The sequence below is a fragment of the Schistocerca gregaria genome, chromosome 2 (genome assembly GCF_023897955.1).
Source record: "Schistocerca gregaria isolate iqSchGreg1 chromosome 2, iqSchGreg1.2, whole genome shotgun sequence".
Classification (NCBI taxonomy): domain Eukaryota; kingdom Metazoa; phylum Arthropoda; class Insecta; order Orthoptera; family Acrididae; genus Schistocerca; species Schistocerca gregaria.
In genome coordinates this window covers 812,385,226-812,408,553 of record NC_064921.1, presented here as the reverse complement: position 1 = coordinate 812,408,553, position 23,328 = coordinate 812,385,226, and the positions used below count along the sequence as shown (strand labels likewise).

At 36.7% G+C, this 23,328-nt stretch overlaps 1 protein-coding gene across 2 annotated transcripts in view; it reads left to right on the top strand.

Annotated features, from left to right (window-relative positions):
* Positions 1-23,328, top strand: part of LOC126335119 (vesicular glutamate transporter 2.2-like) — a 169,485-nt gene that overhangs the window by 127,511 nt on the left and 18,646 nt on the right. For both annotated transcript variants that reach the window (XM_049998073.1, XM_049998071.1), the window contains 3 exons: positions 8,483-8,717; positions 13,525-13,699; positions 19,303-19,436. In XM_049998073.1, the coding sequence (XP_049854030.1) occupies positions 8,685-8,717; positions 13,525-13,699; positions 19,303-19,436 (342 nt within the window). In that variant the 5' untranslated portion in view covers positions 8,483-8,684. The remainder of the gene's footprint in view (positions 1-8,482; positions 8,718-13,524; positions 13,700-19,302; positions 19,437-23,328) is intronic.

Genomic DNA, 23,328 nt, shown 5'->3' with positions numbered 1-23,328 from the left:
CTGTCTTGCCATCATTCGGCCGGTCTGCAAGGACAGAATCGAGACTCACGCCCTGCAATTTTTCTCAAACGATTTTACAAAAACCATTTAGTTAAAAAAATGTGTATGTCAGGTTCATGATGATGTGCCCATCATTTCTTTAATGGTCATAATTACTGTGATATTTTCGTGGAACTAATACACTGCGCTAGATTCGTAAAAGTTTTCAACGAGAAATGGGGGTCGCTACAGTTTTGCGTTTGGTGTGTACTAAATAATATATTGGTATGTATGAAGTTTAACTAACATATTGAATTTTTCTTTAGACATGGGTGGAGGTCTCTACCTGCTACCTACCTCAAGAAAACTGATTTGACATAGCACAGTCATTTGCGATCGCGCTGCACGAGCGACAAAGCCGGAGTGTAATATCCGCAACATTTCTTAAATTTCATTAACGGCTTGAGATACCAAAATGAGAGAGAGTCGCGATGACCAGGGGTACCCAAAACAGAGTTACAAACTCAAGTTCCAATGAAATACAATATTGCAGTACTCAAGATAAATACAGGTAATCAGTCATAAATAGCTTTGAATTATGACGTAATCAAGTACCATGAGGACCAAAATCAGTGTGTGAAATCAGAAGTGTATACATCTTGTTATACTGTCTGTACTCATAAATGTCTTCCACACTATTTGCTAATTGTTCATACAAACTAACCTATGTACATGGAAGCCTAGAAGATTCATTTACCACTGATAAAAAAACACTTAATATATTGGGAAATTAATCCCCCTACTTGAAAAAACATACAATTATGTGTAATAATACTGTCCATAGCAGTGACTGTTTTTCTAAACAAATAGTTCCATGAGTTCTTCATATAGGATAATTTCTTGGCTAACAATTTACGAATTTAAGTCACAACACAGATGTAGTTAACAGATGCTTGAGTACATTACCCAGCACCTATGATCTCTTGTAAGTCGATGGACCAGCAATGGTACAACCATGCAGGAGTGTGGGAGTGGATCCTCCCACATCTTTCAGTTTCCTCCCTAGATTTCTCATCACACTCTCCAAAGGATAGATTACTTCCTGTCTGGCATTCACATCAAATCCTGCAACATTGTTTTCTGTGCTAAGTATGCTGTTTAATACCTCCCTCACATCACACGCCATATGATCTGCCTATATACGAAGTGTACATAAAGTCCGTGAACACTTCCAATTATTTATTGCACAAGAACTAAACATTGTACAGATATCATTCATACTGCATTTTGAAGAGAAACTCTGAACATTTTTTTTAAAGAAACATTTGATATTGGAACCACGATTGACCCGGCAGACATCAATGTGGTAATCAAATTCTTGCCATACCCGTACCAGCTTGGCATCGTCAACTGTGGCAGTCACTTCCCATATTCTCTCCCAGAGATCTGCTAAATCAGATGGTAGAGGCAGTACACACACCAGATCTTTAATGTGTCCCCACAGAAAAAAGTCACACAGCGTGAGATCTGGTGATCGGGCAGGCCATCTCATTAAACAGCTGTCTCCTTCTATAGCATGATCGCCATATTTGTGACTAGCACTGACTATTGGCAAATTACCAAACTATGCTGTGGTGTTATGCATGAAAAAAAAACTGTAAGGGTTTCTCTTCAAAATTACATATGTATGATATGTGTACAATGTTTGGTTCTTGTGCTGTAAATAATTGAAAGTGTTCCTGGACTTTATGTACACCCTGTATATTGGGAAAAAAAAGCCAAGTATACAGGGTTTACATCAGAAAGGATTAATGTGTTCATATATGAAACTATAATAAACAGAGCTAAATGCAACAAAAAAATGAACAAGTAAGGTGATACGCACAGATATACTAAGATACTATTTCTAATTTTAACAGTAAAAGATATGAAAATTTATTATTAGATCTTTAATGGCAGACTCTGCAAGTGTAGTGTATATTCTCTTCCAGACCAGAGGTCACTATGCATCTATGTTCAAAGATCTTCTTTTCTATGCAAAAAGTTAACAGTACCTGAGATTTCAACATTTTGCTTTGCTTATATGTAGCTCCTCATATCTTTACACTTATAATGGACATTTCCACAAAATTCGTACTGTACTTGATTTTTTCCCTAAATTGTTCAGATATACTACAAATCGGGCTACCGGTATCACCTTCACACTGATCAATCTTAATTCTAATATAAGGACACCCAAAATCTGAATCATCTTCTCTGTTGTCAGTCACTTCATGCTACATCCACACTGTCTTCAGAGTTTTATCAACTTCACTGGTGTAGTAACATGATTGACAATTTCTGTCGCACTTCACATAGTGTAGACCGGGATCTGTCTGCTAGGCATGTCCGATGTGAACTGACTGGGCACAGCCCGTGCTGCCCGAGTTGTTGTTGTTGTTCCGCCGGCAGAGGGCGCGGCCAAATTCTGGCGTGCCCTCTGGTGGATGGGACTTTACTTGCGGCAACTACTATCCGTGATGCACCGTGCGCCAATGTGCGCCTCCCGCGGTCTTTCTGGTGGCTACTGCACTCCTCCTCCTTCGGGGGGTGAAGCCACTGCGATCCACTGCGTCGGAACGTGGAGTGTCGTGCAGTAGCGATGACCTCCACATCCATTGGAAGGCTGGAGTCGGGGGGGATGTGCTAACCTTCGAGCCAGAACCTTCGAATACGGTTGGAAGTGACCCACATGAAAAGGCCCCCGTCGTCCCACTACTGGAGCCCGGGACAGAACAGGTGACAAGCCATTGAACCTCGGATCCCGGTCCACGTCAGGAGGGGCAAGACCCAGTGGCAGGGACTATGAGGAAGGGACGACCACAGGGGAACCAGCCTCCTGAGAAACCGGGCCTGCAATGGGGGCCGGCTCTCAGCGGGGCATCTCGAATGCTGGCGATGCCGGAATGACGACGCAACATGCGAAAGAACGACCCTACTCATTGTCAATTGTGTAGTAACACAATTCACAATTTCCGTCGCACATCACATAGTGTAGACTGGGAACTCTCTGCTAGGCATGCCCGATGTGAACTGATGATCCATGCTGCCCGAGTTGTTGTTGTTCCGCCAGCAGAGGGCGGGGCCGAATTCTCACGTGCCCTCTGGTGGACAGGACTTTACTTGCGGCAACTACTGTCCGTGACACGCCGTGCCGATGTGCGCCTCCTGCGATCTTTCTGGTGGCTACTGCAATTGGTATCATAGCATTACTTTGGTTACTCATGTTGTCAGGTAAAGATTGAACACAATGAATAGATTACATGGCAAAACTATCACCAATTCTTACATAAGGAAAACAAAACAGATTGCTGTCAAATTTAAACTTCCTGCTTAGATCCTTGTTCATTTTATTCCATCAATTTGGATACAAAATCTGACTAATCATAGCTAACTTGTTACAGAATGTACATTTATCTATGTTATCATCAGTATGGTCCCAAACAAACTTCAAAAAGTTTTCACCTTTATTCTCCAGGTTCACAGATACCTCATCTTAACTGACTGGGTCACCACTCTGCGTAACATTAATCAAAAACTGTTTTGCCTGGAACAGTATTCCATGACTGTCACTTAACAACAGCACATACATCACTTACCTTACCTCTATTGTTAACATCATTTTCAAATAACTCTGAAACTTCATTATTCTCAAACACCAAAAATACCTGATACCAATCATCTTCTATTCCTCCAAAATTACTTCATCAACAACATCACTAACAATACAACTCTCATCTACATCAAAGTCATGTACTTAACCTACATTCCTTTGCAATAAGCCACTAGTCTCAGACTCACCTAGCTCAGTTATTTCACAGCTCTCATTCACATCTACATCAAAATTATCATCTAGTTCAGATCCCATTAAAAAAAAAAAGGACATGTTCCACATCCACGAGGATCTCCTCAGCAAGGATCTATGGAATGAGAAACTAATCTAATCTATCACATGGTTTACGTACATCGACAACACTGTTTTCCAACCAGGAGAAGAAATCATTAGTACATACTATATCAAAATTCTCACTATTCTCACATTCTGGTTTGTGATTAGCATCTACATCACCATAATTAAACTGAGTGACCAAAACTTTTGAGCAAAACATTAATGAGAAATCTGATATTCGTTCTGTTCAATTTCAGATACATGTGCCATATCATTAACACTGTTATTATTACCTAATTGCAAGAATAACTTGGGGCTCCTGTGTTTGTTGTGTTTCGTCACCCCAAAACTATGGACCTTCATTGACGTGAACTGCCATTTCCTAAGTAGTTACTTCTATGATTGTTTCTTCTATTAAAATGCCCATGGTTATCCCCATTATTCCTATCCTGATGATGATCAAAAGTTCTCTCTCTGTTAACACTTTGATCCTGATAAAAGTTATCATTATCTTTGTTTCTGTAATTACCCACATTGTGATTTCTATTATTCTGATTATTATGGTACATACTTCTTTCTGCTGCCCTATCCAGCTTGTCAACATATCGTAAAAATTTTCAAGACAATCGTCAGGTTTGTGAACTAAATCCCACTGCAACCTTTCTGGTAATCTCCTCTTAAGTGGATCAGTCAAGGTCATTTTGTCAAATGGTTTGTCAAGGTGTGCTAAGTTTTTAAGTTGGTTCTTACAAAACTCTTTCAAAGTGCCGTCCCTACTCCTATAATTAGGACCATTCAAAAATTGAATCTTGATTCTCCCCTGTTCAACTTTTGACCAAAATTTATTTTAAAAACTTTTCTCAAAACTCTTATATGTTTACCACTGACATAAATTTAAATTTACCCATGACAGAGCATCGACTTCAAGACATCTTTTAACAAATTTAATTTTTTGACTATCATTCATGCCTGACACAAAACTATCTCTACAGTGGTGCAGTGTGGTAAATTATCTGATGAAAACTTTTGATAGGAGTGTTAGACCAAGCAGTACCATTGTTTGCATAAATTTCCTGAACTGCTGAAATTTTTTGATCTAAAACAGTTGCATTAGTTTGCATTTTGTTTTCAACAATTAAATTTTTTGGTTTAAACTAGTGATATTTTGTTCCATTTTTTTCTGCTGTGGCCTTCTCTTCAATTCTGATCTCTTCAGCATTATTTAATGTTTCACTGACTCAACTATCAACTCATTTTCCAAAGCAATAAACTTATTTTCTAAAACATCAACTTTTTCATTCACGCTCTTTAACCTATGTGACAACCCATTTTTTAGCTCTGAAACTTGATCAGTAAGTTGGTCCATCTGATCCTGTACTTTGTATAATTTGTCATTGTTATCTGTCTTCATTTCCTCTATTTTTGCCAAAATTAACTGAAAAATATCAGTTTTTACTGTTTCTTTACTGAATATGATTTCGCTCAGCTCAGACACGTCCTGACTGGATCCTACAGCTTTCATTTCCACCTCACTCCTACCCTCATCTCTATTCATTTTGTTAACAAGCTCGCAAGTCAACAAACAAATTAACTTCATAAATAGTTTGTACTTATCTTTCCTTTTTGATGTCCTTGGTTGTAGTTGTAAAGTCCTCTTTCATTCGACCCAGTCTGTCATTATTGGTACCACATCTTCACTGTTGGTATGATGTGTTTTGTTGGGCAGCATTCGGTTTTCTTGCATCGTGTGATCAGAAATTTATTCATACATAAATTGTTAATAAATTACATTCTTTTCTGCAACAGATAAAACTACATTATTAGTCAATTGATCCAGTACAATGGCCACACTTGTAATCTACTCCTCCCTCCTTTCTTGTCACTACTGTCATTGATGGTAAGTCTTTTCATAAGATTTGAGAGGAATGAGATTTACAATAAACTTTTTACTTATCTTTTCTCTCATGGTTAGCTCCAGTTCTTCATATCTAGGCGTCTGATTCTTGAAACTGAAATTTTCACATTTTAGGTTCTCATGGTCCAATTGATCTAAATAAATTTGAAGGATGTCTGTGCAGACTTCTTGTTTTTCTATGTTTATTTGCATCACATTTTATTGTAACACACTATCTTTTGAATTTTCATATTAACAAAGCCAAAATTAGATTGTTCATCCAAAGTACAAAAATACGTCCGATCACATCAGAGGCATGTTTACTACTCCCTCACTCTGCGGTAATAACAGTATTCAAAAGGTTTACAATCTTTCTTGCAAATGATTTTGTATCAGTTTATTATTATTATTTGATAAATGAATCCAGAAATAAATATAATAAACAGTACTAGATTGTGTAACTAATGATAGAAATGTTAAGTGTGCCAAATATTTCATAATTTCAAATGTATCTAAAAAATAATTTTAACTGTACCTCCAAAGCTAGTACACATCAACTGTAGCAACGAAAATAAATTAATTCCTTTTCATAGATTGTAGCTCATAATATAACATATTGTATATAAAATTATATGAAATTTTTCAGAAAAACAGCTGATACAACACTGACCTGTCCAAAATTCGAGAAATATTTTTGGTATTTACTACTTCTGTCGAGGAAAAGTGTTGCTAGAGGAGGGTGTCTCTTTGCACTGTGGAAAATACAAGACCAACAATTTCCAATCAAACCCATTACCAGCATCTAATTTGTTCCAATGTTGGGTCTGCATTACAGCATCATTGACTGTATTACCATAATGACTGTGGAAATGAAATTGAAGGAGAGAGTGAAACACATAACCTACAACTCTTGGATCGTACCAGAAAGAGCAACTGAGCTTAACATTCCCGTCTGACACTCAGGTCACCATCAACAGAGCTATATTCTCTTATTTCATGGCATGCTATGGAAATATTTGAGCTTTAATGCTGCAGTAGGTCCACAGTCCAATGATAAGAATTATGTGTTAATCCATTTTCTCATCCTAAAGCATCAAATACTGACTGATAAAATTTCTCTCACCATCAGATTTTGACAGATTATCTCCAGTACACCATCACTCTACCAGGGTGTCAGGCTGTATTAGCAATAATACCACCAGAGATAGTTTCTCTTTATGATTTCATATACTCAGTAAAAAAAACACGAAACCAGGCTACGTCAGCTGGTCTGCACCACATCTCATTTTCTTGCCTTTTTTTGTTTTCCTAAATCACACCAGGAGAAGGGCAGAATGCATTCCTCGTTGCTTGTTCTTTGTTTTTAATGCTATTTTCATTAAGATGGTGATACATCTTAAGAAAAGAATAAGGACTTTAAAATTTTAAAACCCAAAAATGTATTGAGATTAAATACGCAATTCACAACTAGCTTATTCAAGATGGAGTAAAAGCTCAAATGGGTTAGAATACGAGAATGAAGCAACCACAGCCTTCTAGGGAACTAACTTAATGTTATCTTTACATGACCACAAACAGTCTAAATCAGGCATGTTAAAACAACAAAATTGCTTCATTGTTCTGAAAGTATAACGCACAGTTGTGATGAGGCCTTCACAAGCTTAGTTCTGTTTGTTGGGCTAGGGCTTGTAACAAATTAATATATCTCGCTATGTCAGAGATCATTGCAGATGATTAGCACTACTTCTGTTTCATATTTTTCAAAATAAATGAATCACACAAAGACTCCTTCTACTATCTTTTGTGTCATGATTGTCTTCCTGTGGAGATGCATTTGCTTTTTCTCTGTAATTTTTGTTATGATAATAATGTTATTCAAATACATGTATGTTTCTATTTAGAGGCCACTCATCCATGTTCCTTTACTAATGATGTACACACAGTTTGTTCATCATTTAGCTATTTAACTGCATTAGGAAGTGAATGGTTTGGTGGTGTTTTGATTGCGCCCCATCACACACCATCATATACACATGTGTTTTTACAAGTTGATCCTTGCAATCTAAATTTCTTATTACAAAGTCTGATTACTGTTTCTGTGCAAATAATTTGTTGCACTATACTTCATATTATCAAGGGCTGCCATCACCAATGTTTTCCACTCCCCAATGATGACTTTGCATCTGAGTCTACAACAAATCTGAAAATAACAGATAATGGAGCCATCTTTGGCTTAGTAGGAGTCTTAATATAAGTTAACATTAAAACTTTCATCGTCTATGTTCTTTTTTTATTTATTTATTTATTTATTTAAAAAAAAAAAAAACAGGCTTCTGCTGTGGTCGCGGTGATGTGTCCCACATATGAATAATTCGCTTTTGGATGATTAAAGTTCATTCATTTTATTATGCATTCATTCTTCGAGGAGTCCATTGCAGTGTAGTCTTAAATATTAAAAATAAATGCAATGTGTTGAACTATGTGCCACATTACTCAGTTTAAAAGAAAACACACAAAGTTATTGACTAGAAATTAATCTTTGGCATGTGCAGTTACCATTTGTGTTATTCAGCTAACAACTGTAATTAATTTATTGACACAGTTGGGCAATCTCTTAATGGAGTATTGTGCACTAAGTATGAACCCCTCATAAAAGTTTCATAGTAAACTGTTTGTTTCAGGAGCAAGATTTTCCATGGGACTCAAGAGTGCAGAGCCTAGTGCTGAGCATGTTCTTCTATGGCTATGTGCTCACACAGCTGGCAGGTGGTTGGCTAGCTACTCGGTTTGGTGGTGCTAGACTCGTAGGGATAGCAGTCGCTGGCTCTGTGCTGTTGTCAGTTTTCACACCCCCCCCTTGCCTATTCCAGCTTATACCTGCTGATGGCTGCTCGTGTGCTTATGGGCTGTTTTCAGGTTGGTCTCTTGTTGTCTGATACAACTGGAGAATGAGTCATATACCGTCTATATAACTCTTCTCTCTCTCTCTCTCTCTCTCTCTCTCTCTCTCTCTCTCTCTCTCTCTCACACACACACACACACACACACACACACACACACACACACACACACACACACATTGTGTTGTAATTAGTTTAATAATGTATTCATCATTCCTGTAGGAACAATATGTATGGAGCTGAAGCCTACAAGGAACATGAAGAATACATAATTATTGTCAGCTCCCTACATACCGCTTCTATGGGGGTCATGTATACAGTATTAGACTAACTACAACACATACAGGGGCATTTAAACTACCATTCTCTATATAAGATTGGAACAGGAAGAAACCAAAACATGAGATACCATGGTAAGTACCCTCTGCTATACATTTGACAGTGGTTACTGAGTACGTAGGTAGGTGTAGAAGTAGTCTGTAATGTAAATGCTGCAGAAGATGTAGTCCCATGAATTTAAAATGTTCTACTTCAGTGATTTTCAGTCATCCTCTGCAAGTAAAACGTAATTTTTACTAGGGTTGGTAACATCAACACATAGCATAGAGAGAACAGAATGTCATTGAATCAATATTCATGACATAGAACCCTCATAAAAATTTCATTTCACTATCAAAGGATGATTGAAAATCACTGTAGTAGAACATTTTGATTTTATGGGACTGAGGTTAGATGGAATCCTTATTTTATAACACCATCAGGATCTTGTGTAAAATTTGGCTGTTAGTGTCTTTCCTACTGTGTGAGAAAAATCTCTGTATTCACTTAAACAGACACAGTATACATTGTATCAAAAGAAAAATTTAATTGAGAAAACTAAAAATTATGACAGTGTTACCCTCAGAAGGTGAAATATACAGTTGCACTGTTTTTTTCCAAGATAATATATTTGATGGTATAATTTTGTGACAACTCTGGTATTCACAGTGAACATTCTTAGCACAGCAAACAGCATTCAGAGTAAATTGTATAAGTTCATGAACTCACGAACTTTTTGTAGGCCACTCTTTAAGTGCCATGTAAATTAAAACTTGACTGTCTGTGTGTGTATGGGATTTGTAGTTCATAATATGGACTTAATTATTCGAAAGTATCTGCTACATTCATTCAGTGGACACTATAGAGAAACACAATTTGCCCTTGGATAACATTTCCCTAAATGTTATAAAGATCTGAACATGATATTATGCAAGATTTATCTTAACTGGAAATAAATAGTAACATTACAAATTGAAATTTCTGTTACTTCTGTTGATGATGACTGGTTTCAGTTTTATTAACCATCATCTGATCACAATTAATTAACCCATAACCCATAACACTGTCTGCTATCAAAAGGCAGCTATCACCAACTGATTCCAAACAGAACAGAAAGATATGAATAATGAGTATCACACATTCAAATCTACATTAAGAAGCTTTCTAGTGGCACACTTCATTTGTTCTGTTCAAAACACAATCATGGTACTATGGAGTGCTTTGTTACACGCATGTGGGTGCTCGCACACACACACACACACACACACAAATGAGAAAAAGAGATAAAGAGTAAACAAGCTATTTTAACTAAAATCCTTTACAGAAGAACAGAAATAAGAGATAGATTCCTCAGTGCTTTCTCTGTACTCATAAACTAAGTGGCAGAAGTATAATTTCTAGTTATATATAGGGTATTTAATTTTTATGATGGCTGGAAAGAAATTAGATTGAACATAGTTGGTAGGTACCAAAATTGTGATTTGGTGGTAGTTTTGTGGTAAAAACTGGTAGTGTATTGTGCTGATGGTTTCATTTTGCATATAGTCATTTCCTTATGTGTCACTTTTTGATCATGGTACCCTTGGTGACATCATTCACTAGACTGACTCTGTGAAGTGGGTTTCCACACTCATCCCCACACATGGGTGTTGGTAACAATACAGGTTATAAATACTTAAGTCTTGATGACATGTTTGTCCATTTCCAATAATACTACTGTGTATTGATGCCACTGATGAGAGTTCACCATTCCACTACTTTTTTTCTTGTCAGTTTATTTCATGGGACAAATTCATTTTAACAAATAATCACCTGACAGTCCACCAGACTGGTTTCCACTGTGGACCAAATCAGCTGACTTATCCCACATAACATGAAACATTTTGACCCATCGTACTGTCCTTCTGCATAGTAGCATATCAATCCGTAATCTGGTGTGATACTGCTTTGTATTTCGCCACTGAGATTTTGAAAAGGTGGAGAAAGTTTATAAAATAATACTTTTGAGTTACCTACACTTAGCTGTTGTTTCTGTTTCACACATAATTATTATTTAGAAGCTTGTAGTATATTTCATACAAAAGAGTACTTGCATCAGAATGAATTATAAACCAAAAAGGGGATAAATAACAACCCATCTGTTGTTAACTGATGCACTGTTCATAAACAATAAGGGTACAGGTTACTTCACTATCTTTCAAGTCCCTACTCCTCTTTCAGTTTAACAGCAGCCGCTCATACACACAAAGACTTCCAAAAACAGCCATCAATGGCCATGGTGACAATGAATGCTTTTGAGTGGTTGGGCAGGTAGACAGATGTTATAAGAGTAGAAAATAAGTGTGGACTGGACAAGCAAAAGATATACCCGTTAGGGACGAAGTAAGTAATGGGATAGGAGACAGAGAGACAGCTGTCTTTCATTGTCAGTGGAAGGAAAGATTCAACAAGCTAAGTCACAAAACTGAAGCAATGGTGTATAACAAGGAGAAAAAGAGATATTGAGAGACAAACAGAGAGAGAGAAAGGTAGGAACAGTAGTGAGAGAAAAACGTGGGGGAAAACGCCATGCAAGGTCTAGATTCAATATTGATGTACAAGAGGATGTCCTATATCCTTGTAAACGAGATCTACAGGTGAATAAAACTACTAGAGGAAAGGATGAAAGTAAAGGATTGGAAAACGGACTAAGATAGTTTTTAGCAAAGTGCATTATGAGAACAGAGGATATGATGGAGGGTCAGTTTGCACGTGCGACTTTTAAAGGAGTTGGTTCTGGATGGGAGCTCCATAGCTGAAGCAGCTCTTAAAGTCACTAATGTTGGGTGTTCTGACATATCCTCCTGTGTATAGTAAAATATATTCTAGAACAGTTCTATAAACAAAAAAAAAAATATTTTAACACATCATATCATGACAAGGGAAGTATGTAAAATTTTAAATAATTGCCCGTAAGAGAGCAGAAATTTTCTAAAAGTAATAATTGCAATATTTATTTACATATTGGATAAGCGGCCATTTATTTTGCATTATTGTCTAGATAGTTCTGTGATGCAGATTTTAACCAAAAGATTGTATTAAATAAGTGGTCTGACATTAAAATGAATAAATAGACTGAATTGCAATATGTTCACTGGAAATGTTCATTTCTACATTTTTGTAATTTAGTTTTTGGAATGAGACAATGAATGTTGCCATTTGCAAATCATAATTAAACTTAAAATAATCTTAAATAGCCTTTAACACAGGTGAAATTAAGAAATATGAACATAAAGTGCATGTAAACATAAAAATATGAGAAATCGAGTATTCAAGGAATTGTACATATGTATGATATAGTTCAATTAAAGAGTTTTTATCTCCTAGTCTCATATGGATCCAGTGGCAGGTATTTCATTATCTAGCTCTCCTAATTTGACAGCTACTTCTCAGTCTGCAGCATGTTCAGCAACTGAGCAGCCAAGTTTGTAATTAGCTGCAAATTGGAACTTGCCATTCATGTTGGCAGATAGCTGAAGAGTTGTCATACCTATGCTAAATGTTCCACAGTAATTTCAGCATAGCATGTGACAGGTATGCTTACAAATGTGCTCCTACAGTTGATGGGATAAGAAATGCCTTTGTGGTGTGGCTGTGCAATTACGTGAAAAATTGTGTAATTAAACTGGGTACCTTACAGGAGAGTGAAATTCTTTGAATGTGTTTACTAAATGGCTTTGACAGAAGCACTTTACAATATTTGGTGACATATTTTATCCTGGTAATATCTCTTTCTCTACACTCCCAAGTAACAACTTAATCAAAGTACCTTTGATAATTATACTTTAACTATTTCAGAGAGGTTTGTATAGAAGCTTGATCATCTTGAAGAGTAAGTATAATTAAGACATCTTACTTATGTTAAATGTATTTCTATTAAGGAACTTTGTGGGAAGTAGAACCCAACAAGTAATTTCATAAAAAAACTTACACAACAAATCTCCTTAAACTTTTAACTAAACCACAGAGCATATGCTATATTTCATGCATTTGCCATTTTTGTTTTTCACATAAATTATAGAGAGAAATTTCTTATTGTTGAGATGCACTGTAACAGAGAGTATCACTTCATTTAGGTGCTGTAATATAATTCTGATAATATGAAACAGACATAGAATCACGAGAAAACATTTTGTTTCGTTTTACATTTTTGTATAAATAAGTGCAATTGGCTGGTACAGAAATTATACTGTTTTACTTACAGCTTTTATTAGTAGCTTCAGACTAATTCTGTGTTTTATTCCCAAAAACTTGGGATGAATATAGCTCACTTTAAAAATAATGACAGAACATTCTACAACTCACATTACCATCAAAATGTTGATAAGTAGACAGGCATATAAAAATTGAGAATAGGTGCTGAGCTACCAAAATTTCAGTCTTCTTCAGAACATAGCATGCATTTCATGTATTATTCGGAAAACTACTCTCACAAACATTAATTTGAAAAATTATTTTCTGTGCAGGGAATGGTAATGCCAGCAATGAATGAAATGTGGGTGTATTGGGCACCAATTGAAGAACGCTCTCGTTTGATTACAATTACTTTGTCTGGCTGTTCATTTGGTACTGTCATTGCAATGCCAGCATCTGGAATCATAGCTTCTTCACTCAGTTGGCCTTTTGTGTTCTACATATTTGGTACGTATGTTGCATATTTCCAAATTAAGAATGAAAGTGTGAGTTTGCAGGGAACTATCTGAAGAAATTAAGTCAGATTAACTGTGACACATTTCTAACACACACCACATCAATCCAGAAAGTTTGGAGATTGGATTAGTAAAAAATAAAGAAAAGTTATGGTAATGGTTTCAGTGTTTCAAATGGTCTATGCAGTCTTCCCCCACTTGAGTACAACGTGCAAAATGTACATACAATCATGTGAAAGTGTCAGAAAACACTTCATTTGGGATATTGTTTAACTTGCATGTCACATTCACACTATCTTTCATCTTTGTGAACCTTCATAGACCAACCCAGCACATTGTCATTTTCTGGTAGATTTGTATTGATAATACCAAGTTTCGTCATATGTAATGATACTTTCCCAAAAAGAATTGTCTACATTTTCTGCTTCAATAAAGTCACAGCAAGCATCCATGCATTATTCATTTTGTTTGAGAGTCAGTGTGTGTAGGACAAACTTTGCAGCCCACTTTCCTCTTGACAATGGCTTGAACACTTGATTGACAGATTTTCAGTTGATTGCATCATTGTGATACATAGCAAAACAATATCAATACAATACAGCTGCATTTATACCACTTAACACTGCCTGCTCACAACTGACTGGTTGAATGCACATCTGTTGTTTACAGTTGTTAATTCAAACTGCCATTATAATTACTATACTGACGTTACAGATGCCAGGAATAAAACAATTCTCAGAACTTCTGGATGGTCAGTGTACATCCTATGATAAACACAGCAACATTTCAGCATGACTCTAAAACATGAAAGGAAGCATTGTAACAGTCAAAATTATGTATTCTTCTGCTAACTGAAAACAACTGAGGAAAAATTAAAGACAACTGATTTCAAGTTTTCAGTACTAACTCTATTTTGATCACAGGAAAATTTCAACTTTTGGAAGACACCTACTGTGGCTACTTTCACTTAAGCAGTACTAAGTATTTGTCTTTTAAAAAAATCTACACATTTTGTTTTGTTTTTGGCAGTGGATAGTTTATTTAATAATATGTTATTGTTTATATTTTAATGTAAGAGATTGCAATTACCATGCTTTCAAGAGTACAGAATGATATGACTCCTGCTATAGAGAGATAGTTTCATGTTCCAATGTATGATTTTGCATGATAGATCATACTAATCAAGTGGTGTTTATTGAGTCAATTCATCTTGTTCTGGATCTCCCTCTTGCCCTCAAATTTGGTCTCCATCATTCTTTGTGGTATTCTATCTTCCATTCACTTTACAAAGTGTTTGAGAAGGTGATGTATTCTAGAATAGTGTTTCACCTTGTTGTTGTTGTTGTTGTGGTCTTCAGTCCTGAGACTGGTTTGATGCAGCTCTCCATGTTACTCTATCCTGTGCAAGCTTCTTCATCTCCCAGTACCTACTGCAGCCTACATCCTTCTGAATCTGCTTAGTGTATTCATCTCTTGGTCTCCCTCTACGATTTTTACCCTCCATGCTGCCCTCCAGTACTAAATTTGTGATCCCTCAATGTCTCAGAACATGTCCTACCAACCAATCCCTTCTTCTAGTCAAGTTGTGTCACAAGCTCCTGTTCTCCCCAATTCTATTCAATACCTCCGCATTAGTTATGTGATCTGCCCATCTAATCTTCAGCAGTCTTCTGTAGCACCACATTTCAAAAGCTTCTATTCTCTTCTTGTCTAAACTATTTATCGTCCACGTTTCACTTCCTTACATGGTTACACTCCATACAAATACTTTCAGAAATGACTTCCTGACGTTTGAATCTATACTCTATGTTAACAAATTTTTCTTCTTCAGAAACGCTTTCCTTGTCATTGCCAGTCTACCTTAGATACCTTAGATATCATCAGCAAATCACAGTTAGCATTTTGGAAGTGTTGCTCTACTGAGAAAGCCATTTATATAATCACTAAATTTTACAAGCATTAAATAATAAAATAGTGCCTGTTCCTATTTTCTTCGAACTGTCTAAGGCATTTGACTACGTGAAACACAGTATTCTCCTAGGTAAATTGAAGTTTTATGAGATTAATGGTATAGCCAACCGATGGATAATGTCATAACCACTCAAAAGAATGCAGAAAGCTAGTAAGTCAGTCAGTATAATCTGGGGGTGTAATTCTGACTGGGGAGAAATCACTTAGGGGGTTACCTAAGGCTTAATCTTATTTTCACTATTGTTCCTCAAAAATGTAAATGATCTATTGTATAATATACAATGAGCAGAATTAGTTCTTCTTGCAGATAACACCAATATTATAAACAATTCAAGCATACATACAGAAATGGAACAAATGGTAAAAAATCTACTTAAAAGTATTAGTGGTTTTCTGTGAACGGTCTCACTCTCAGTTTGAAAAAGACACTACATATTCATCTCTGCAGGTAGTACACAAATGATACCTGCAACACATGGTGAGGAAGTAATAAATAGGATGGAAACTTCAAAACTTTTAGGTGTCTTTATTGCTGAGGATTTAAACCAAGAAAAGCACATTTTGGAATTCCTAAATCAACTTAGTTCTACCACATTTGCACTTAGAATCATTGCAAATCTTGGAGAGAGACAAATCAGTAAGCAGACATATTTTGCATATTTTCATTCAATAATGTCGTATGGAATAATGTTCTGGGGTAACTCAACTTTAAGAAAGAAAGTTTTCATTGCTCAAAAATGTGCTGCAAGAATAATATGTGGTGCTCACTCACAATCATCTTGTAGACATCTGTTTAAGGAGTTGGACATTCTGACTACTGCTTCACAGTATATTTATTCCTTCATGAAGTTTGTTGAAAATAATCCGCTACAGCTCAAAAGGAACAACAATGTATGTAATTACAACACCATAAGGAAGAATGACATTCATTACTCCACGTGAAGCTTGTCTTTACCAAAAAAGTGGCACACAAGCTGCAAGAAAAATTCTTGATCACTTATCCAGTGATATAAAATGTCTGACAGACCACAAAGTAAAAACTCCTTCTACTCTGTAGAAGAATTTCTGTTATTTTAATGCATAAAAGTCGGTAGGTAGCAATTGCTAACCCACCATCTGTATTTTTAAAAATAAAATAAAAAAAAAATGATCAGCATGCAGCCATATTTACAGATTAATTTATGATGTGAATGTAAAATGACTTGTTCTGCATCTTGTGATTTATCATTAAAATGATTAATGGAACATGAAACTAATTAACTAACTAACTTCAAACCATTTTAACCTGTTCTTCTCATTTCCCTCATTCATATTTTCTACTCCACTTTTGTTCCTATCATCTTTGTTTCTCATTTTGTTTCTCCTTGTTTACCATGTGATGCTTCTTAAGAATTTTGCTTTGCTGTCTTGGATTTTTCTCTCTTTCCTTCTTGTCATTTTGCAGGTCTCTGATGCGTGTCAGCAAGGGTGTAAAGTACATCTTGTAGAGTGCTTCTTTAGACTACCTTGGTGCCCCTCATTCCAAGACTAATCCCTCACACTTTGGTAAAATGCATTGCTCTATTGTATCCTTTTGCTAACTTCTACCTCCATTCTTCTGTATCACACTTTCTAGACATTTAAGGTTATAAAAAATTTTAGTATCCTTCCCTTTAATATTAATTTGTCCTTTGCCTTCTCTGTCTCCTCTTGTTGGCAACATAGTCTTGCTTTTTTCCATGTTAAAATTTCATTCCATATATCTTGATGTTTTAATCTAAGATTTCTATTTATTCATATACATCCTTACTGTTTGTTTCCCACATCACAATAGCATAGGAAAAATGCAGTAGTTTCATGTTTCCTCCTTTATGAGATTCTTCTGTCTCTTTCACAATTTCATCCATCACCATTATAAATAAAAATGGTGATACCACATGTTCATGTCTCAACCCCATAACATTCCTAAACCAATCAGTTCTTCCATCTTGGGTATGGACACAGCTGAAGCTTTTGTCATACATTTCCTGAAGAATTTCAGTTGTTTATTTTCCAACTCACTTTCTCTCCCTGTGTACCATACATTATGGTTTCTTCGAATTACAATTTGTATGGAACACGAAAGAATGACTGGTCAAATGGCTTCGTATGCTCTGTAATTAGTCTAATATAGTCTTTGAAACTCCTGCACCACTGAGACAGTGGCTGCTGTACTAGACTTATAAATTCCTAACTTATTATCACTTCTTAAAACTTTGTAAACTAGCTTTCATGGAATAGTTGATGTCTGTCCTCAAGCACCTGAAGTTCTGTTTTTCTACTTTCCCACGATGCTCTGCTGTGAATCAGACAAACATGTGCCTATTTATGCTGTTCCTCTGTGCTTGCATTCAATATCCCACATTAGTCCTATTTGGAATGGGTCACACACACACTTGAACCATGTTGTAAGATGGGTGAGATGAGTATTTGTAAGGTATTTCTATAGAAACGCATTATATTTACTCAGTATCTGAGCAGTGAACCAAAGTGTGCCACCTGTTTCACCTATCACTGAGTTTGTGATCATTCCATTTGATATATGTACAAACTATTACTCTCAGGCATTTGTAGACCTGACTGATCAACACTCACTGATGCTGTGATCATAGGCTGCAAGGGTTGCCCAGAAAATAATTCACCACATGTTTGTTCTTCAAGAATTCTGCATTGAACATAATGAGAATTACACACATGAAAGAATGGTGTTTTATCTACATATCCTATTTTTCCACATAATCTCCATTTTGCCTTCCTCCAGAGTGAAAGAACTGCATATATGCTCTTTTGATACCAATCCTTTTTTGGTCCCAAAGCCAGTGCTTCACTGTGTGAATCACCTCCTCCTCATCTGCAAAATCTCTTCCATAAATGGCATTCTTTAATCTGTCCTTGCAGATGAACATCAGCAGCTCACTGCAACATGTTAGGTGTGACAGCCATGGATGGTCTCCCCAACCACTGCAAACTGTGGAACAGTGCCAAACCACCTTCTGATGACCTCACCCTCCACACCCAGTGACTGTTCTTCTGTCGGCATAGACTTTGCACAAGTGTTTGTGAATATTTCCCACAGTTTATTTCTCTGCAATGAGAAATTCAATGATGGCACAGTGCTTGTATTGTACATCACCTACAGACACCATTTTGAACCTGTCCTGCAGCTACGGTGCGCTATCTGTCAGAAGTGATGGACACTTGGCTCGCTTGCTCAGGAGACTTCAAATGATACATATATAAATATTTCACATTCGTATCCTTGTTTTCAGCTGAGAAAAAAAAGTGGTGCATTACTTTCTGGGCAACTTTCATACTTTGTGTTCTATATGTGTCATTACAAACAGAAATTGTCTCTGCTAGTAATGAGTATGTCAGTTATGTATACTTTAAAGTGGAGGCAGTAATTGTTTCAGTTTCTAGAGAGAGAGAGAGAGAGAGAGAGAGAGAGAGAGAGAGAGAGATGGTTAGGAGGAGGAGGGGGGGGGGGGGGCAAGAGGAAAGGAGAGAGAGAATCGGATATTATTGCTTACTTTGTATTCTGTTCTTAGGTATACGAAATAAGATCAATGTTTTATGTCATATAATACAACTGAGTTGTCATTACAGGAGGATTAGGATTACTATGGTATGCAATTTGGGTGCCATGTGTGAAGAATTCTCCAGAAAATGACACCAGAATTTCAGTAGAAGAGTTAAAATACATCGCTGAAAGGAAAGACTATTCATCTCAAGAGAGTAAGGTGAGAAACTTTCAGATAGTGTTTCCATGTATCAGTAAGCTTAAACTAATTTCGAGTTCGGCACAAAAAGTTCAGTACACATAAAGAAGACAAGTCAGAGATGTATGTAACCATGTTGATGGTTATAAGTATACATTACAGCACATTTGCTGTATTTTAAGACCTTGAAGTAGAAAGTCAAGCTGTTACAATATAAAAATTAAAAGTAAGAAGCATTTCTGTTTATCAAGTGACACAGAATGGCACACGTGAACAAAGATGCTTTAACAAGGCATATTTACAGTTTCATTTTAGAGACTGATACAGTTATACAGACAGTAGCATAGGTTATGGTAGTGTGGTTGGGATTGGGGGCATTTCATATCTGTTTTCTGGAAGCAGAAAAGGTGAAGCACAATTTATTATAAAATAAATCTCAAAACTATTGAAGACTATATCCATAACAATCAAACATATAGCATTTTTTAAACAGGTACCTGCTACCTATAATGTACTTAACTGAGAGAGCTCATTTTGTAAGTGATTTCTACACATTAATTTGCTGTCAGGCAGGTAAAGCTCAGAAATAGATTTATATTTTTGGAAAATTGAAAGTACAAAGCCACTGTAAGGGCTTAGGACACAGAGCCATCAGGTATTTTCATCTGCAAGGAGAATAGTGGTCACCAGTGATAGTTTCGATCAAGAGGATGGGAGATCAAATCTCTGTTTGGTTATTCAAATTTAGGTTTTCCATGATTTCCATAATTAATTTAGGACATTGGCTGGTTACTTTGAAAAGGATACAGCCGACTTCTTTCCTCATCCCCCCTAATCTAACTTCATGTTCTGTCAATAAAGACTGCATCAGCAATAGAACATCAAAGTCAAATCTTCCTCTTGATTTCTATGGACCCTTTTACAGATATGTGCTGTATGAAAATTATGTAATTTTAATTATTAAATATATTGCAGAGTCATTTACAGTTGCCTTAGAATTCTAACATCCATTTAGTCCTGAATTTTATATTCTGATGGATATGGTTTTAATAGAATGCTAATAGACATCAGGTACAAAACTGTGAATTCCCAGATATTTAAACACAAAGTAAAAGAATACATTATTAACCACTCTGATAATTTAAAAATTGTATGGAGCGAGGGATGTAAATTCTGATTAACAATAATATTCATGTTTTACACATTTTTAACTTTTCTAGTATATAGATGGCTGGTAATGAAAATTAATAAAAGTACTTAAACACTTAGTATGAAATAATAGAAAAAACAACTGAATAGTCGAAGAGTCAGGGTAGGGGCTTCTTTTTTTTCTCCCAAAATAGCAGTTTTTCTCCCTTATGTCTAAGGCTGCTAACAAATGGATGCAAAATGTAGCCAGCAGTGCACCCAGTCTGATAGTATCATATCAGCTGTAGTGTATCCAGATTTAACTGTCAAAATCAAATGAGAGTAAATGAAACTGGAACAAGGTTACAAGCAAATAATTGAGAGAAATAATTAAAACTTTTCTAGCTTTCACAAGAAATTACACACACACACACACACACACACACACACACACACACACACACACACACAAATGGTTCAAATGGGTCTGAGCACTATGCGACTTAACTTCTGAGGTCATCAGTCGCCCAGAACTTAGAACTAATTAAACCTAACTAACTTAAGGACATCACACACATCCATGCCCGAGGCAGGATTCGAACCTGCGACTGTAGCAGTCACTCAGCTCCAGACTGTAGCGCCTAGAACCGCACGGCCGCTCCAGCTGGTCTCCTTAAAACACCCCTAAAATAAAGTGATAGTATCTTTCAATATTATTAAACCAAAACAAAAATAGAGATCCTAATGAAGCTGAAACCTGACTCAGAAATAGCTTTCACATAACAGGTCACACTTCCATATCATCAGCCAGTAAATTTTTAATAACTACTTCCACACAGAAGCAAAAAATATTGCACCCACTACTGGTAACCAACTACAGATGCCTATTCAGAATCCTGCACGAGGAGACAGCTTACATGAAAATTATTTTTCAAACAATTGAAAATCCATGACTGAATGTTATGTTTCTATTCATCACATACAGGAAACATTGAGCAGCAGACAGGCCCTTTCCAAAATACATGTGAAGGCAGAGTAAACTATTGGGCAAAGTGCTTGGTCAGACTTAGAAAAACACACACACATTGATAAATGTTCAGCTGACATACACATGGTTACTCTTATCTCCAGGCCTGATGCTTGGCTACAGTAAGTAGCAATTTCATCTAGTGTAGGTAGCAGGGGTGCAGAAAAGGTGTGGGGTGGGTAAGGAGAGGAATAACATGACAGAGGTATGTGAAGATATGGTAGTCATTTGTGTGAGAGTGACGAAGGACTTGGGAGGGACATGATGGTGGGCTGCTATGTGTATCATCAGGAACCAGCACTTGGAGGGGAGAAGGGGACAGGAAAGAAGCAAAGAAGGTGAAAGGACTATACAGGTGTGCTGGGGAGATAAAAGGCATGTTTTAAGCTGGAGTGGAAGCAGGCAAGGGCTTAAGGCAGGTGGAAGACAGGGGCTAGAGAAAGTTGAGGACAGGGGATTTATGGGAATGAAAGATATGTTGCAAGGAGAGTTCACACCTGTGTAATTCAGAAAGGTGGTTTTGAGAAGAATAAATATGGCACCAGTGGGAAGAATAAATATGGCACCAGCTGTGAAGTAGTCATTCAAGACAGGCCCACTGTGTTACACGGCATGTTCAGCAACTGACTGGTCCACTCGTCTCTTGACCAGTGTTTGATAGTGGCCATTCATTTGAAGAGGCAGCCTGTTAGCAGTTATAATATCATAGAATGCCAGACAGTGTTTCCAGCTAAATTGGTAGGCTGTATGGCTGCTTTTACAGGTGTCCCTGCCTCTGGCAGGGCAGAAATACATGCGCCATGACTGGATTAAGTCATAGTGAGGGAATGTATGGAACAGGTCTTTGCACATAATGGGTTTTACAGAGATGTGAATCATTGGACAAGAGGTAGCAAGCAGGAGTAAATAGGGGCAGATAAGGATACCATATAGGTTGGATGCACAGCAGATTACCACACTGGGAGCAGTTGGAAGGGTATCTCTCCATTTCAAAGCACGAGGGAAAGTAGTTGTAACCCTGATGGAGAACTTTATTCAGTTGCTATTGTAGGTGGTACTGAGTCATGAGAGGGATGCTCCTTTTTTGCTAGTCATTGAATATGTTAGGGATGTTAGGTGATTAGGGAGACAAGGTGGAAGAGAGCCATTTCTGGGCAGTGGGGGAGGGTAATTTTTGTCTATGAGGGCCTCAACAAGACCCTTGATATACTTCGACAGCTTCTTCTCTGCTGTTCCCTCAGCTTGCATAAGGTCATTATATGACTTTTTTTTTATACAATGCGTTATATATCTTGAAGATATAATTTACTTCTAAAGATAATGTATCAATGGAATGATCTGTCTTTTGAAACCTGTCAAAAAATAATATAAAGGGTAAATATGTGACCCATATTAACGATGCAATAAATAAAAGAAATTACATTCCAGGATGTTTTGAGTATATCACTCCATCTAGATGAACACCAGAAAATTGCACAAATGCTTATACTGGCTTGTCATTTACCTGCGCAAAAACAACAATAAATAAACTATTTGCAGCAAATTTTGTAAAAATATAAAGAAGGTATTTGGAGAGCCACAGCTCATCATTGCAGATGCAACAGCTGTGAGTGGCTAGACCACATGCAAAGTACTTCTTGGTGTTGAATGGATGGCAACTGTCAAAATGGAGGTATTGTTGATAATTGGTAGGTCTAATGTGGACTGAGGTACTGATAAAGCCAGCTCTGAAATCTATGTTGATGTCAAAGAAAGTGG